Source organism: Macrotis lagotis, chromosome 3 (genome assembly GCF_037893015.1).
Source record: "Macrotis lagotis isolate mMagLag1 chromosome 3, bilby.v1.9.chrom.fasta, whole genome shotgun sequence".
NCBI classification, from domain to species: domain Eukaryota; kingdom Metazoa; phylum Chordata; class Mammalia; order Peramelemorphia; family Peramelidae; genus Macrotis; species Macrotis lagotis.
Window position 1 is genome coordinate 277,634,721 of NC_133660.1, and position 16,512 is coordinate 277,651,232.

General features: G+C 39.2%; 1 protein-coding gene across 1 annotated transcript; it reads right to left on the reverse strand.

Moving 5' to 3' along the window:
• Window positions 1-476: 476 nt before the first annotated feature.
• Window positions 477-1,477, reverse strand: LOC141519387 (mas-related G-protein coupled receptor member A1-like). The gene has a single exon (XM_074231640.1). The coding sequence runs from the start codon at window positions 1,470-1,472 to the stop codon at window positions 477-479; it is 996 nt and encodes a 331-aa protein (XP_074087741.1). The 5' UTR covers window positions 1,473-1,477.
• Between the last annotated feature and the right edge of the window lie 15,035 nt (window positions 1,478-16,512).

Here is a 16,512-nt window from a genome sequence, read left to right on the forward strand (position 1 = left end):
CCATGGGGTAACCCCTCCTTAGGTGGAGGGTGCATAATAGGGAAAAATGACTCATTACTCCTTTTCATCTGACACACACAAGAAACCTGTCTAGTCTCTCAAAATGGAACATTCCCTGAGTATGGGAAGGATCAGGACTCAGGGTGGGGTGGAATTCCATATAGAAATGCCATAGACCACCAATAGAGTGTGTGCCACCAGGACTGACTCTGAATTGCATGGCTTTTTATTTTCCCCATTTGGAGACCACTGGTGGCAACACCCTCATCAAATGTACAATCCCTCAGTCTTAGAGCTATCTTACCCCCAAGTAGAAAACATAAAAAAATCATCTATCTTCCAAAGCAAGGGGAAAGGGGTATAGGAGAAGAGAAGGAAAAGTAGTTATAGCAATGAATTGCTTCAAGGGGCAAACCCAAGACCCTAAAGGAATCCTCCCTAACCCATTCTTCACTACTGCACCCTCTGGGGAATGCTCAAGCTGACATTTCCATAATCTCTGTTTGGGAGAACTCCTTGTCCACTTCCTTCTCCATCTCATCTTTCAGGGCCCTCTGCAGGACCACTCTGAGGGGTTCCCTCCTGCTCTTCTGTTTGTAGCTACCGAGGAAGAAGTAAATAAAGGGGTTTGTACTGCTATTCACACAGGATAGAAGCTGAAAGACAAAAATGATGCATCTCGTATTTATCAGCCAATATAAGAGAAACCAGTAGATTCCCACTGGCAGGCCACAGAGCAAGAACAAAAGGATTGTGAGTAGGATGAGGAGGTAGAGTTTGGAGGATCTCCTGTGCTGGGAGTGACACTGAACCTTCAGGACTAGAGTCAGACTGGACACACACAGCAGGCAAACCAGGAGGAGGATCAGTGTCACAAAAGAGAAGTCCCAAGCTAGGCAGGACATTACACGGTAGCGGAGAAAATTAAGTAAACCACAGGCTTCACCTTCTAGTAGATTCCCTAAAAGGTAGAATATCCAGAAGAGAGAGCATATTGTCGCAGATGTGTGCTTGGGGCGGTGACAACGGTACCAGATGGGGAAGAGTACAGATAGACAGCGCTCGGTGCTGATCGCAGCCAGGAGACTCAGGCCCAAAGTATAAAAGAAAAATGTGAGGGTGACCATGAACAATGGTATTCTGCCCCCAAATTCCAAACAAATAAATCGGATGCAGCTAATAATCTGACAACACAGGTAGAAGAAGTCAACCCCAGCCAGGTTCAGGATGTAGACAGAGAATGGGTTTCTCTTGATGCAGATGCCCAAAAGCCAGATGACAAGTCCATTTGCCACCAACCCACAAAAGCTGATGGCCAACATAATGGAGTTAATTGTAACGACAAATACCCCAAATTCACAATCATCCGAAATAATGAAGAGAGATTCATTGATATTTCTCTCAGTGCTGTTTTCATCAACTGAATCTTGGGGCATTTGGGTGGAAATTTGCATCACAGTGCTTGAATCCATGTTGGAGAAACCTCCCCCAGTTCTGCCGACTCTGATGTACCTGTGGATAAAACATGGGAATGATGCCCCAGAAAAGCTAGGGGGTGGAGAGTCATGAATATTGTAATTTCTTTCCCCACCTCCGTCACAATGAACCTAATGATGCATGACAAGGAAAGTTTAGAGATGTGACCCTAGGAAAGGGGAAGAAATGCTTGCCTAGTGGGAAGACTTTGTCGGTCCAACTCTATTCATTGTTCTTCCCTCAGAACAAGGTTCACAAATGTGCTTCAAGTCACATGTCCTGATCAAAGAAATGCATGGGGAGATCCTTAGGTATAAATGATTGAATCCATCTCTGGTGGTGGGGGGTTCTAAACAGGGTTCAGGGGAGAGAGAATAGAAGCAGACTGAGAATTTCCCCCTAGGGAAACAGGAGGTTGTGCTTGTGAAAAACTACATATTGTCTTGGATGTCTACTCAATTTTTCCATAATTGTTCCAGTCTCATTTTTTAAGTCTTGTGACACAATACTGAGTCTTCATTCATAGGTCAGGAAAGGTGGGCCAGGATTGGTTCAGAGATAGTCATAATTCCAAATTCAGTACAATCCTTTCTCAGCAAAGACAATGAATGAGAAACAGAGACGAGAAACAGGAAAGAAGTCCTTCCTGTCAATGTAAGTATTCTCTCCTCACAGAATTAGTTGGACTAGATTTCTCATTTTCATTGTTTCCTTGATATCTTATAGATACCAAGAAAAGGAAGAATGGGGTAGGGGGAAAGCTATAGTAGAGATTCAGAAGATCAGGAGAACATTACCTTAGACAGCATGCATTATTAGAAAGGGATTTTCCCACAGACATATTCAGTCATCTGACTGGACAGGCTCAGATTGGATCAGCCCTTGCATCAGAGAAAAGCCCTTAGATCTTACCCTCTCTGGGGGAGGGATAACTTCTGCAAATCATAACAAATAAGAATGTAGCTGGGGAAGGGGGTCTTTACACAAGTTTAGGTTCATATAAAAGAGGTTTTTCCCTCAGGTTCTCCCTTTTCCCAGTGATCCTGCTGATCCTCCCAATGACATAAGCTGGTTTTTTTTTCCATCCCCATGATTCCTTTAGAAAGACCCAAAAGAATGGATCCAAGCCCAATAATGCCTGATGGTGAAGTTTCCCCCACCTTCCATTACCATCTCCATTGCCCTCCTAATATTCATTTTTCAGGAAAATGATTTTCCCTGGACTGACTAACCTGAAGAAGCTGTGCCACCCTCTTGCTGGAGCTGCCTGCAGAAATGTCTGGTCAGGTCTGATGGATGAACTAGTGCTATCAAGAGATTAGAGAATCCCCTGTGATTTCCGTCAGATATGAGTGGCCAATAAGAAGTGAGAGAACATTTGAAAGTGTTTTTTTTTTCTAGGGAAATATCTCGGCATCTGACCCTAATTTTTCTCTAATATCTTGTGACCTTTTCGGTGAAACCCAATTTGGTCACCATAGTCTTTTATTTCCAGTTCTCTGAACTACTGTCTCACTGTCTTCCTTTCCCTGGCTTTTTTTGCCTATCTTTTATTCCAGTAAATTTCAATTTCTGTTATAATCATTATCTAAAGAAGACAAAAATATCACTTGAATGGAACTTCCTCCCCCTGAGCTCAAAAGGTATTTCTAAGGTCCCCCTGCCTATTTTTTGCTATTGCCTAGAGCAACTTTCCCCCCTTTCTTAGCCCCTCACAAACTCCATACATTTAATTATCTGACAATCTCAGGAATTTTCCTTGATTCCTCATAGGAACTCTCACATGCAGAACATCCTAAACACCTTTCCAGTGCCCATAGTGAGGGAATTTGAGGCAAGGGAGGTATTTGTGTTAAGAATGAAACAAATTGGGGAGGCTAGGTGGCGTAGTGGATAAAGCACCCGCCTTAATTCCCTAGCTGTGTGGCCTTGGGCAAGCCACTTAACCCCATTTGCCTTGCAAAAACCTAAAAAAAGAAAAGAATGAAACAAATTAAAAAATTATTTCATAATCCTTATGGCATATGTGGGAGGATATTTTCATGGAACAACCCATTCTTTTTTGCCTAAGGAGAGTGACTGGGGGAAAATGCAAAAGAATAAGATTAGAGCCTAGTCATGCACACCTGCAGACTCAAAAACACAATTGGGGAGAGATGCCAATAATCTCTTTCAAGAGAGAATGAGGGATGTCTGTGCATGGACTAGACAGCCTATGAGTTGCCATTTACATTTTTCATTTCAGTGTCTCAACTGTATTTTGTGGATGCACACAATGTAATTTATTGGATTTGGTTGGTTTGACAGAAACAGAAACATCTTAAAAGAATCATTGTTGGCCTGGAACAGGCAGTTGTCAAGTATTCAAATCCTTGTTCATATATTTATAACTTACTAATGGGGGGAGAATTTGCAGATCAGAAAATGGCTGCATCAATCCAAATCTCCTGGATTAGATTACAGGGTGTGGACTTTTGTCAATTGGAGTTTGCTGGAAGACACAAAGACCCCTGAAAGGCACCCAGTGACTGGATCAACATTTTGTCAGAGAAACTCCTTCCAGCCAATTCCAACAGCACTGCCCCGATTTTTAATAACATTAAAGTATGAAATGAATCTGCCATTTATATATATTAATAATTTTCAATCATCACATTATACTTAAATAGCACCTACTATGTACTAGACTGTGCCAATCACTGATAATCTAAGGAAAGTTTAAAAAAAATCATTAAAGGGGGTGGCTAGGTGGCACAGTGATAGAGCACCAGCCCTGGAGTCAGGAGTACCTGGGTTCAAATCCAACCTCAGACACTTAATAATTACCTAGCTGTGTGGCCTTGGGCAAGCCACTTAACCCCACTTAACTTAAGCCTCACAAAAAAACCTAAAAAATAATGTAGATCAGTGACAAAAAGTAATACCATAGGGCATCTGACAGGACCCTTATGTTTCTTTTATGTAAAAGTATGGGTGTGGCCCATAGTTTCTTAATCAAATACAGAAGTTGTTGCAGATCAATAAAGATGCAAATGAAGCATGAAGGAACTAGATTCAGCATCACACAGATCTACTCACCAGCAATGAAATAGAAACAAAACAAAGATAAAAATGCTGGGATTTGATCTATCAAGAATAAAGGGAAAATTGTTTGAACTGAAACTTAACTTGTCCTGGAAATTTAAGTATACATACATTGCAGGAAAATAATCTTTTTTCCTATTTATTTATTTGTAGCCTTTTGGTATTATTTATTTTATATTATTACAATAACCTTGTTATAAGAGTAAACATAACCCCCCCCCCCCCAGATGAGAAATCTCAAGAATAGTGAAAGAGGGGCAGTTAGGTGGTGCCGCTGGATAAAGCACCGGCCCTGGAGTCAGGAGTACCTGGGTTCAAATCTGGACTCAGACACTTAATAATTACCTAGCTGTGTGGCCTTGGGCAAGCCACTTAACCCCATTTGCCTTGCAAAAAATCCTAAAAAAAATAGTGAAAGAAAAATGTACTTCAGTCTGTGTCCAGAATGAAAATAAAAGAATAAAAGAATAGAATTCATATCTTTGAAGCATTCCTTTCAGTAAAACTAGATTTGGGAAGACACAAATAATAAAAATGAGTTAACAGTAGAAATTTAGGAAAGATATAAAAGTTTGAATATCTTGAAAAGACTAAATGCTCAGAATCTGAAATTTGGGGGGAAAGTGTACTGTTACTTGAGAATCAAACCATGCCTAAAAATTATTGAGGAAAAAAAAAAGGCAAGCCTAGGTAACCCATGTTTATAAAAGAGATATTGGAGAGAAATATAGGAGTGGGGAGGAAGAAAATATTGTAATGGAGCATCATAGGGGAAGATTACTTAAATAAAATATAGGATGGTCAAAACCCTTCCCATGAGGAAGAGATACCAGAGTCATACACCATCTCAGCAACGAGCATCTGTGATCAGGAGAGTTGCCTCTGATGTTGCATTTGGGATGCAAATCCTAACAAGATACTACAGCTTCTGTAAAGCCATATTGGGGGAGGAAATTCACTTTTTGGCCATGGGTATAATGTATTCCTTTGCTCTGTCTATCTTCTCAGATTCCAGGATCATTTATTCAGACTCCCTCTGTGACTTCAAGGGGAAAAAAGTTCTCTCACAGGAAGTGTATCATCTTATATCCACTCATTTCCATATCCCCAGGAAATTTCAAAAATAAAAATTAGAAAAGTTCTTCGAAAGTCTAATTCATAAAACAACGGCATTTTTTTCAGGATGTTAGTCTAAATATTCACTTTTTTTAAGGAAGCGTATTGAGTCATTAGTATTAAATTCAAACAATACAATTGACTTAATCACTCTCACGGTTAAGGACCCCTTGGGAAATCAGTGGCTTTTCAGAAGAGCCACAATAGCTTCAACACATCCTGGATTCTCTCATTCACTATTACCTCAGTCTTTCTTTAGATTACATTGGATTTAATTTTTTCATTCACTGTACAGGTAGGGAAAATACATAATTTCCACACACTGTTCACTGCTTAAGGAGTTAATGATTGAAATGTATATATATATTTATATATATATATATATATATATATATATATATATATATATATATACACATCATTGGTGCAAAGTTCACAAAACACATAGCTTGCTGAAGTTTCCAGTGCCATGTCACCTGCCAACCTTGCATATCCTTATGCTTTCTTATCCTTGATTACCCAAGGAGTCTATCATCAATTCTCCATCTCCTTGGCTGTCTCCAGTTATGAACTGGACAACCACAAACCCTTGAGTCATACTAGGATTGATAAAGAACTTTATTGATCTTCCTAGGACCAAGCAAGGGAATGGTCATGTATGACGTGGAGTAAACTGGAATAGTTGTTATGGCAATGAACATAAGTCTGTTTGCAGATGATGGTGCCTCAATGCAGCCTTTGAAGCTGAGAGGCAACAAAATATGGATCGATTCTCTGCTGCTTGTGCTCATTTTGGCCTAACAATTAACATTAAGAAAATCCAGGTGCTCCATCAGTCAGTACAACATCATCCATATGTGAAACCATCAATTACAGCAAATGGAGAAGTTTTGAGTGCTGTGGAGAAGTTCACTTCCTTGGACAGTCCACCAGCGCCATGTCAGGAAACTAAATCGCTTCCATTTAAATTGTCTTAGGAAGATTCTGAAGGTCCCCTGGCAGGAGAAAATCCCAGACTTTCTTGAGCTAAACTGGTTAGCGTTCCAACATTGCTACAGAGAGATCAACTACAATGTGCTAGACATGCTGTTGGAACCCAGATGCATGCTTGCCATTTACGGAGAACTCACAAAGGGTAAGAGCTCACAAGGGAATCAGAAGAAGCAGTACTAGGACCCCCTGAAAGTCTCATTGAAGACTGTTAGTATTGACTGAACAGCATGGGAGACACTGGCACAGGACCACCCAGCATGGCATGCCCTCATCAGTGAGGGGGCTGCACTCTATGAGGAAGGCAGAATTGGAGCAGCTCAAAGGAAATGTGGCATCCATAAGTTTAGGATACCCATTCCAGATGTTCACATGGACTATTTATACTCAACTTGTGATAGAGCATTCCAAGCTCATGTTGGTCTGATTAACCACCACAGGACGCACTGTTATTTGTCTCAATCATAGTGATGTCATTTTGGTGGTCTTTGATAACAAAGGCCAAGAACCAACCATCTATTTACCAAGTATTCTGTTAGACTCCAGGGATAAAAGAGAACCCTGAGGTTAGCTATGATTAGAGGGTGGCATCTAGATGAAAATCTAGGAAAGGATACAGAGAAGGATCAGTCAGAGAGGTTGAAGGAAAGTAGAACCCAAAAATCTAGGGAGAAAAGAAACTGAAAGAAGGGAAGATGATCAGTATTGTCCAAGGTTACAAAGTATGTGTGGTTTACTGTTGTTTGTTTAGGTTTTTTCTTTAGGATGAGAGAGACCCTTTTGTAGACAGTAGGAAATGATCTAGTATATGGAGAGAGATTGAAGAAAAATGAGATTGGGGATGAAAGAAGGAGGAATCTATTTGAGGAAATGTGATAGATTGGGATTTGAAGGAAGCCAGGAGTGAAAATAGCAATGGAGAGAATTCCTTGAATGGGGGGGAGTGTCAGTGGAAATATGCAAATTCAGGAGCTAGAATATCTGGTGAAAAAAAATAGCCAAGAAGCCAATGTTCTTATATGACCAAAGATGTGGAAAGAAAAAAGCTTTTAAAAGGCTGGAAAGGTGGGAATAGATTGTCTCATTTTCATAAATCTTTATTTTTGTCATGTTTTCTTTTATTTACATAAGATTATTAAAGCTAGAGTATCTTACATTTGATAATGGAGATATTTATTGAATGGGGTTTTTTTGAATGAGGAAGGAGATAGATGGTCAGGTTTGCTTATTAGCCCATCAACATCAGATGTAAAAACTGAACTCATGTGTGATTCCATGTAACTCCTATACCAGACTGAGGGAAGAGGTCATCAGAGATATGTTCTCCTTATTCTGTGTAATTAAAAGATTAAGAAGATAAACTCAAATGCCATAAGATAAAAGGGACATGAGCAGAATCAGAGGGAGAAAGATGCAGATATTATCTACTTCAGCAAGCATTTTCAAAAGAACTGGACTCTTAATGGCCTATTCAATGTCTGCCTATTCAAAAAATCACAATGAATTTTCTGGCCTTTCAGTAAGTAGATTCAATTAATCCAGAAACTTCTTAAATTCCAATTGCATTCTGATGTTCCAAGGTAAAAGATCTGCTCCTCCCTGTCTCCCTCCTTCCCTAAGTCACATTTTAAATAGCATGGTCATCCTCATTTCCATTAGCTTCTTATCTTCTCCCATCATCTTCTATCTGTAGTAGCCTGTGAAGCAGAGTATCTCCCCCAAAGGATATACAGAAGTTCAGAGACAGCTCTCCATCCCTCAAATGGGGAAATAACACAGGGGCCAGTTTGACTGTAGGGTCAAGGGATGATGGGGATTGTGTGGAATGATCCTGCAGAGGACTGTAAGAGTTATATTTGTAAGGATTCAAAAGAGTCAGAAATAGCTTCATCCTAAAGGAAATGGAAAATCACTGACATTCTTGTTTGAGTGAGTCACACCAAGGCTTTAGGAATAATCAAATTGAGAGTTGTGTGGAAGATATAATGGAGAGAGAGAGAGAGAGAGAGAGAGAGAGAGAGAGAGAGAGAGAGAGAGAGAGAGAGAGAGAGAGAGAGAGAGAGAGAGAGCTTCCCAGAAGGAGGCCATTGAAAGAGTCCAAGAGAAGCAAACTGAGGCTCTCAGGAGGAAGAGCCAGATGTGTGTGATGGTGAGGAGGCATTAAAAAAATGGACATCTAGAAGAGAAGGTAAAGAAAAGTGATTGAATACTCAAGGATGAAACCAATCTTAGGGTTTTTAGGGGTTTTTTGGCAAGGCAAATGGGGTTAAGTGGCTTGCCCAAGGCCACACAGCTAGGTAATTATTAAGTGGCTGAGACCGGATTGGAACTCAGGTACTCCTGATTCCAGGGCCAGTGCTTTATCCACTACACCACCTAGCCACCCCATGGATGAACCCAATCTTGACAACCCGGATGACTAGAACAATGACAGGGCCTATAAGAGAAAAAAGGGAGATAAAAGGATGAGTGGATTTAGGATGCCATGACAAAAATAACAAAATAATGATAATAATAACTGACATGTAAATAAGGTCCACTATACACTAGGTACTATGTTAAGTACTTCATAAATATTTCCTCATTTGATCTTCAAAACAACCCTAGAAGGCAGGAACTTTTGTGCCACTCAGTCATTTCAGTTATGCTTAGCATTTCAGAACTCCATATGGGAATTTCTCTTCAAAGATAGTGTGATTTGCCATTGCCTTCTCCAGCTCATTTTCCAGATGGGTAAAGTGTCTAGCCAGGATCTTACAACTAGTATCTGAGATAAGATTCAAACTCAGGTCCTTCTGAGTCCAGGCCTAGCATTCTGCCTACACTAACATTATCTGCCTATAATGAATGCCTAAAAGATCTGTTTGTCTAGGTTCAGTTTGAAATATTTGTTGGATATTCAAGTAATGCTGTCTAGCAAGATCAAAAAAGAAAGATCAGGATATTTAAGAGGCAAATATTTTTAGGAGTTTGGCTCAAAGGATGTCCTTTTCAACATCCTCTGGAAGATGAGTGGTATTTCCAGGTTAAAAGGATCTAAAAATCTCTTATTCCCTCCCAGGATCTCCTCTATCATTCCAAAGGGAATTATGAAGGAGGGACAAAAGGAGTATTGATTTTTTAAAATACTCCCCCCCTACCAATTGCTATTTTTCCTTCTCCTTTATACAGTGAGAGAAACCTGGCACTTGGAGTCATCGGCCCTGGTTTTTAAGTCTTTCTCTTCTGCACACTTATTGCATGATCTTAGAAAAGTCATTGACCTAGATATTGGCTCCTCATCAGTAAAATGAAACAACTGGAATTAGTGACCTGAGTTCAAATCTGGTCTCAGACACTTAATAATTATAATTACCTAGCTGTATGGCCTTGGGCAAGCCACTTAACCCCATTGCCTTGCAAAAACTTAAAAAAAATGAACAGAGTCAGCAGAAATGACAAAATAAATACCCTGATGGGGACACTGTTTAGGAATCCAGGAATCTGATTTACCAGTGGTATTGTACAAGAAATCACAGAATTGTGTAAACTTTTGACAAAGTCTTATTCTATCCTCAAGTCCCATGTCCTAAAGGCAAACCCACAGTCAGAGGACAGAAGACCCTCTCTCAATCAATCACTCCAGAGAGGTCAGTTTTGGTGAGTGATTCTTGGCTCTAACCCTTTATTCTTTGCCTTTTGGAAGATGGTATTCAAAACTCTTGACGCCATCTTAGCTGCTAAGTCAAGTTTGATCCTGACTGTGGATCTTTGCTATTTGAATTCCTTCTGAATGCTTGCAGCATTTTTTTATCTCTGGGTTTGCCTACAATGTTCATGTGAGACTTCACTGGAAGTCTCTTTCAGGAGCTGACCTGGGGATTCCTTTTATTCCCGCTATACTTTCTTGTTCTAAGAAATATTAACAGCTTGCTTTTAATATTTCTGAGATATTGTGTTTTGGTCTGAAGCTAGCTCCATTTTTTGGTCAGGGAGTCTAGGGATTTTAATTTTTTTCACCATAATGTGTTCTAATCCAGTTGTTGTTGCTGGGATAAACCTTTTATTTTCTTTTATTTATTTGTTTAAATTTTAGAAAGATTTTATTTATTTTGTTTTATATTTTTTTTCCCCAATCTTGCTTTCCTCCCCCCACCTCCCACAGAAGGCAGCTTGCTGGCCTTTACATCATTCCCATAGTATGCATTGATCTAAGCTGAATGTGATGAGAGAGAAATCATGTCCTTAAGGAAGAAACCTGTAGTATGAGATATAGCAGAATTACGTAATAAGAGAACCTTTTTTAAAAAATTAAAGGTAATAGTCTTTGGTCTTTGTTCAAATCCCACAATTCTTTCTCAGGATACAGATGGCATTCTCCATCGCAGATATCCCCAAATTGTGCCTGATTGTTGCCCTGTTGGTATGAGCAAGTCCATTAAGTTTGATCATCATTCTATACAACTTTATGTTTTAATAAGTATTTCTTGTTGTCTCAGAGGATCATTGAAATTTATTTGATCCTTTAAATATTCAAGAAGTTTGCTTTTTGAGCAAAATTCTGTCCCTCTCATTCCAGTATGATAATTCTCTTTCCAATAGTTTCTTCCAGAGCTGTTTTTTTCAGTTTTTTCCTCTAGTGCTCTCATTTCTGTTACAAAAATATTTTAACTATTAAAGAATTCTTGATTAATATATCCTAGGAATTCTAACTGAATTTGTCACCAAACTGTGCTTTATTTTTCCTGGGGCATTGTTTGCAGATTCTTTGGAGTCATTTTCTTTTGCATTTGTGTCATGAACCGTTCTGAAAACATAATAACTCTTTATAATGGGAATCAATCTGGGGTCATCTTGGACCCTTCCTTCTCACTTACTCCACATTTTAAACTATTCTTAATTCTTGATATTTCTACCTCCATGTCATCACTAATTTACATCCCCTCTCTCTTCTCAAACAATTACATTCATATGTCAGGCCCTCAGCACCCAGATTTGTTTGCTTACAATTCTGCATTCATCACTCTCTAATTTCAAATAAATTCCAAGGGTTCCCTTTCATGACCAGACTCTACATGAACTTCTCCATTTGGCATTAAAAAAACCCACTGCTAACTAAACCAGATCATACTTTCCAAATTCATCAAGTTGCACAGACAGAATTGCTTCTTATTGGTTTTCATCATATTCAACACTCCCTTTCCCCTGTGCATTGATGGCAGCTCTTCCCCAAGCCTGGAATGCACTTTCTCCCCAGCTCCATCCCTCAGAATCTCTCATATCTCTCAAGGTCTAGCTCAAGCAAATCTTGCCTACAAGAGTCATCCTCCAGTTCCTATTGCCTTCCACCCAATTTTGTTTTTTGCAAACTTTCAACATGAGACTCCATTAAGTAGTAACTCAAAACATAGACCTGAAAACATACACAGCACATAAATGGATGAACAGCAGTGGCAACTTCTTCATTTATTTCTTACTGGGCAACCAAAGTCATAAAAGCAGGAGGAATTCCCTCAGGATGATGCTCCAGAGGACCCTGAGTGATGAGCAGGAGTTGAGACATGATACTAGGGATGCCCCCAAATATATACAGCAACAATCAGGAGACTTCATCCTAGTCTAATAACAAGATGCACAGATATCAGTACCCTTATAATGAGCTTCCTGCCCCTAGCCCAGGAGTGGCTTCCTTCCGATCTCACTGGGCAGGAAACCAGGATTGCCCCTTCCATCCCTTCTATCTCACCTAGAATTTGAATTTTTACATGTCAAAAAAAGCTTGTATTAGGTGCCTACTATATACCAGTCACCTGGGTGATGCAAAACAAAGAGTTTCAGGGGCTGCAATGAGAATTCTTGAGTTGAAATAAGACCTGAGACACTTACCAGTGGTATGACCCTGGGCAAATAGCTTAACTGTTTGCCTCAGTTTTCTCATCTATAAAATGACCTAGCGAAAGAAATGATAGTATCTTAGCCAAGAAAATTCCAGACAGGCACAACGAAACAAGACTATATCACATATTCTTTTTTTTAGGTTTTTGCAAGGCAATGGGGTTAAGTGACTTGCCCAAGGCCACACAGCCAGGTAATTATTAAGTGTCTGAGACCAGATTTGAACTCAGGTCCTCCTGACTCCAGGGCTGGTGCTCCATCCACTGCACCACCTAGCAGCCCCTATACCACATATTCATCTATAATTATCTCATTTCAGGAAATATCCAATATACAAATTGTATTGTTATTTTTAATATTATTTGTGATTAGTAAGGATTAGAATTTGTTTAATTACTACTAATAGTAATTAATTAATATTAATTTCTATTAATAGCTGTAGGATGATCAGCTATTAATGATTTATCTTTTCTCAGCAATATTGAGACCCAAGACAACTCTGAAGGACTTATTGTAAAGATGATTGTCCATCTCCAAAGACAAAGTTAATAGACTTTGAATACAGATTGAAGAATATTTTTTAAACTTTATTTTTCTTTAGGTTCCTTTTTTTTGTTGGGAGGTGGATATTTTTACTTTCATAACATGACAATTATGAAAATGTTTTGCATGGTCTCACATTTTTAACCTGTATCAAATAACTTGTTTTCTCAATGAGGGGAAATGGGGTGGTAAAAGACAGAGAATTTGGAATGCAAAATTTTTTTAATGAAATTTTTTTACAAGTTTTTGCAAGCAACCAGGGAAAAATTTAACTTAAAAAAACAAATATATCATTTAAACTTCCACAATATACCTGGGAGATTAAGGAAACTGGCAGAGACCAGTGACTTGTCCAGGAACCCAAAGCAAGTAAGTTTGAGAGATGGAACCTAAACTGAGATTTTCCTGACTCTAGATCCAATGCTTTGTGCACTTTAGAGCTTCTAACTTTTTGAAGGCTCTTTTACCTAGGGAGTGAGGCCAACAAATGTCCATGTCGGTGTTCTAAAGAGTACAAGAAGAGGAAATACATTCTCTAAGCCCCCCATGTTTACCCGTCCTCTCCTTATCAATCTCAGTTAATGAAAGCAGAGAGTCAGGGGTCAGGTTCCACAACTTCCAAGCACCATGCTCCCCACCTTAATTCTTTCTATCAGGCTTGATACACAAGGTTCCATCAGACAGCATTTCTTTTCCCTCTGCCCTGCTGCAGGAGGTGATGGTAGCTCAGTTATGTTCCCTTATATTCCCTGCTATTGCTCCTTTCCTTTCCCATCATGGGAGTTAAGCCAAGTACTTTTTCCCCTCTAAAGGTAAAAACTGGGGCTCTCCCTTGTATCCTGTTTGTCCAGGTCCCAGTCTCTCTAGTCTTTAGGGTTCTATTTTTCTGTGACTCTCTTTCATGCTACATGACCCACTTCCTAATGAGGGCATGGATTGTAGAGGTATTTTATGACAGGGTGCACCCTAATGAGATTAAAGTAGGAAAAAGGGACACACACACATTCAGAAGACATTCTCCTATGGAGTATCCCAATTGCCAAAGATCATTCCACCTTCATTTGATTCCTCCTTCCAATGATGTTCAAATTCAGACTCAGATGTTTAATAATTTACCTAGCTGTGTGACCTTGGGCAAGTCATTTAAACCCATTGCCTTGCAAAACAATCAGAGTTTGACTTTCATAAAGACCAATATAAATCAATTAAAATCTGTTATTCTCCATTCTGATAATAAACAAACAGAATTGAACTAATATGTATTAGCCTCCAGAGTCTGATCTTAAAAAAAAGAACATATAAACTTTGGTTGTGTTTTTTTTATTTCTTTAGATTTGAGGTCATGCACTCATAGGGTCTATCTGGTTTGGATCTGGCCCCAAAGTAGAATTTTGAAAAAAGTATCCTTAAAGAATTGAAATAAAGTGTAAAGCAAGATCATAATTGGTAATTCCATCAAGGGAGTGTTCTTCAACTAAGGAGCTGCTTCATATTGTCATCCTCAAAGACAAAATAGAATTAGGCTAACATACATATTTATTCAATTCAATGGACTTATGATCATTCATGAATGGGAGCTAGTTAGAAAACTGGACTTAAACTAACATTTCAAGGAAGTATATTTATAGGAATTAGGCAAAAACAATAAAATTATTGGTGGTAGCCAATAAAATTACATATTCTTTCCTAAAGATGTCATAGTATACATATTTTCTTTCCTGATTCAGAATTTCTGCTTGATGTCGTGCCTGTCAGAAATCTCATTGGGAAGCATATCCTCCTGTCTCAGAATGTTCATGTCTTATTAGTTATGTTACAGATTCCCATCAAACATGGAATTAGCTCTCTTCCTCCAGGATGTCTGTGCCGTTTTGTGACTTTTGTTATAATGGTTTACACTTGTTATTAGAAAGATAACCAGGCAAGCATTTTGTTTTCTAAGGAGAAAGCTGACATTTTCACATATAGAATTGACATTTGTACATTAGACCTATAATTGTTATTAGAGGGAAAGCAGCAGATAAATTTATTCATCATCAATATCATATTCATATTAGGGCTAGAGAGGTGCTAGCATTTCGGTAGTGAGGAGTGTTCATTCACGACTCAGAACTTTTGTGTTTTATCTGTTATGATAAAGATCTCCACAAAGCATGAGAATCTTCCCCACTGGGTGTTGTTTTATGTGCAGCAATTGAGATTTAGAAAGACAAACAGGCTAGCCTTTCATTTCTTAAAGATAAGTCTACATTCCCTCCTGTTAACCAAAGTGGCACCATGCCATCATTTGCTGACCAGTGACAGAAGGATATGAGGGGCAAAATTGAGGAAAATAGTACAGCTTTGTCCACCTCCCGTCATACTGATTCATATCTTGTCACTGGGCCCAGAAGACTCTGAAAGAGAAAGTTAGGCTGGTGATTTAGCACAGCACTCCCTTACTCAAATCCAATTTACAAGTTTGTCCTGGTATCACTTCCCTAATGCCATGGCCTTCTTCAAGAATGAAGGATAAACATCACAGCTTAGAGCAAACCAAAATCAAACTTAGGACTGTCAAAAAATATGGACAGGCACCTTAGGGCATATAAAGGGAGAATGTGTGAGAGGAAACTGGAAGCTGGAGAGCACGTTAACAAAACCCACAAATAAAAGTGCAAAAAAGAAACAGGAAAGAAATTCAATTCCATTCCTGTGGAAACGTTTGGGGCAGTACATTTCTCTAGATCAGGATACTTGTACAGATTTTAGTCTCTGCTAAAAAAAATACTACAAAATTTAAATTTATTTTGCAAATAAACAGGTCAGAAAATGAAGTTAGCTTAAACCACATTAACCACCAACAGTTTTGATATTAATTCAATAACAGAATCACATTCTGATTTCATAAATCTTTACATCATCTGTTTAACATGCATGGTGAAAAATTAAAAGATATAACTGGTGGTTAATTTAAAAAATATAGTCCTGGGGCTCCTATGCTACCCCCTTCCAAGGAATCCCTTCTCTGTCTATCGCCTCCACCTGGCCGGTGCTCTCTTCCTTTGCCACCTTTTTTTGAGTCCTCATAGAGAGATTTATAAAATATTTTCCATACTGATATGATTAGATATTTTTCTTAGTGTTTTGGATAAATGTCACCTACTTTTTCTAACCTGTGGACCTGAGCCTCCTGGCTGCAATCAGCACCAAGCACTGTCTGTCAGAGCTCTTCCCCATTCTGGCACGATGTAACCCGCCCAAGCTCGGCTGGGCTATGCTCTGTCCTCAGGGCTCTGCTAGGTCTGCTCTAGGGAACAAGTGTTGGTCTTTGTGATTATGTATAGAGTCGCCGTTGTCTCATCATCCCTGGTGTCAGGCTGTCCTGGTTAGCCCACACACACACACACACACACACACACACACAAACACCTCCTAGGCCCTTCCTCC

Coding starts and splice junctions, on each gene's coding strand:
- LOC141519387 (XM_074231640.1), bottom strand. CDS start 1,472: ATGGATTCAAGCACTGTGATGCAAATTTCCACCCAAATGCCCCAAGAT.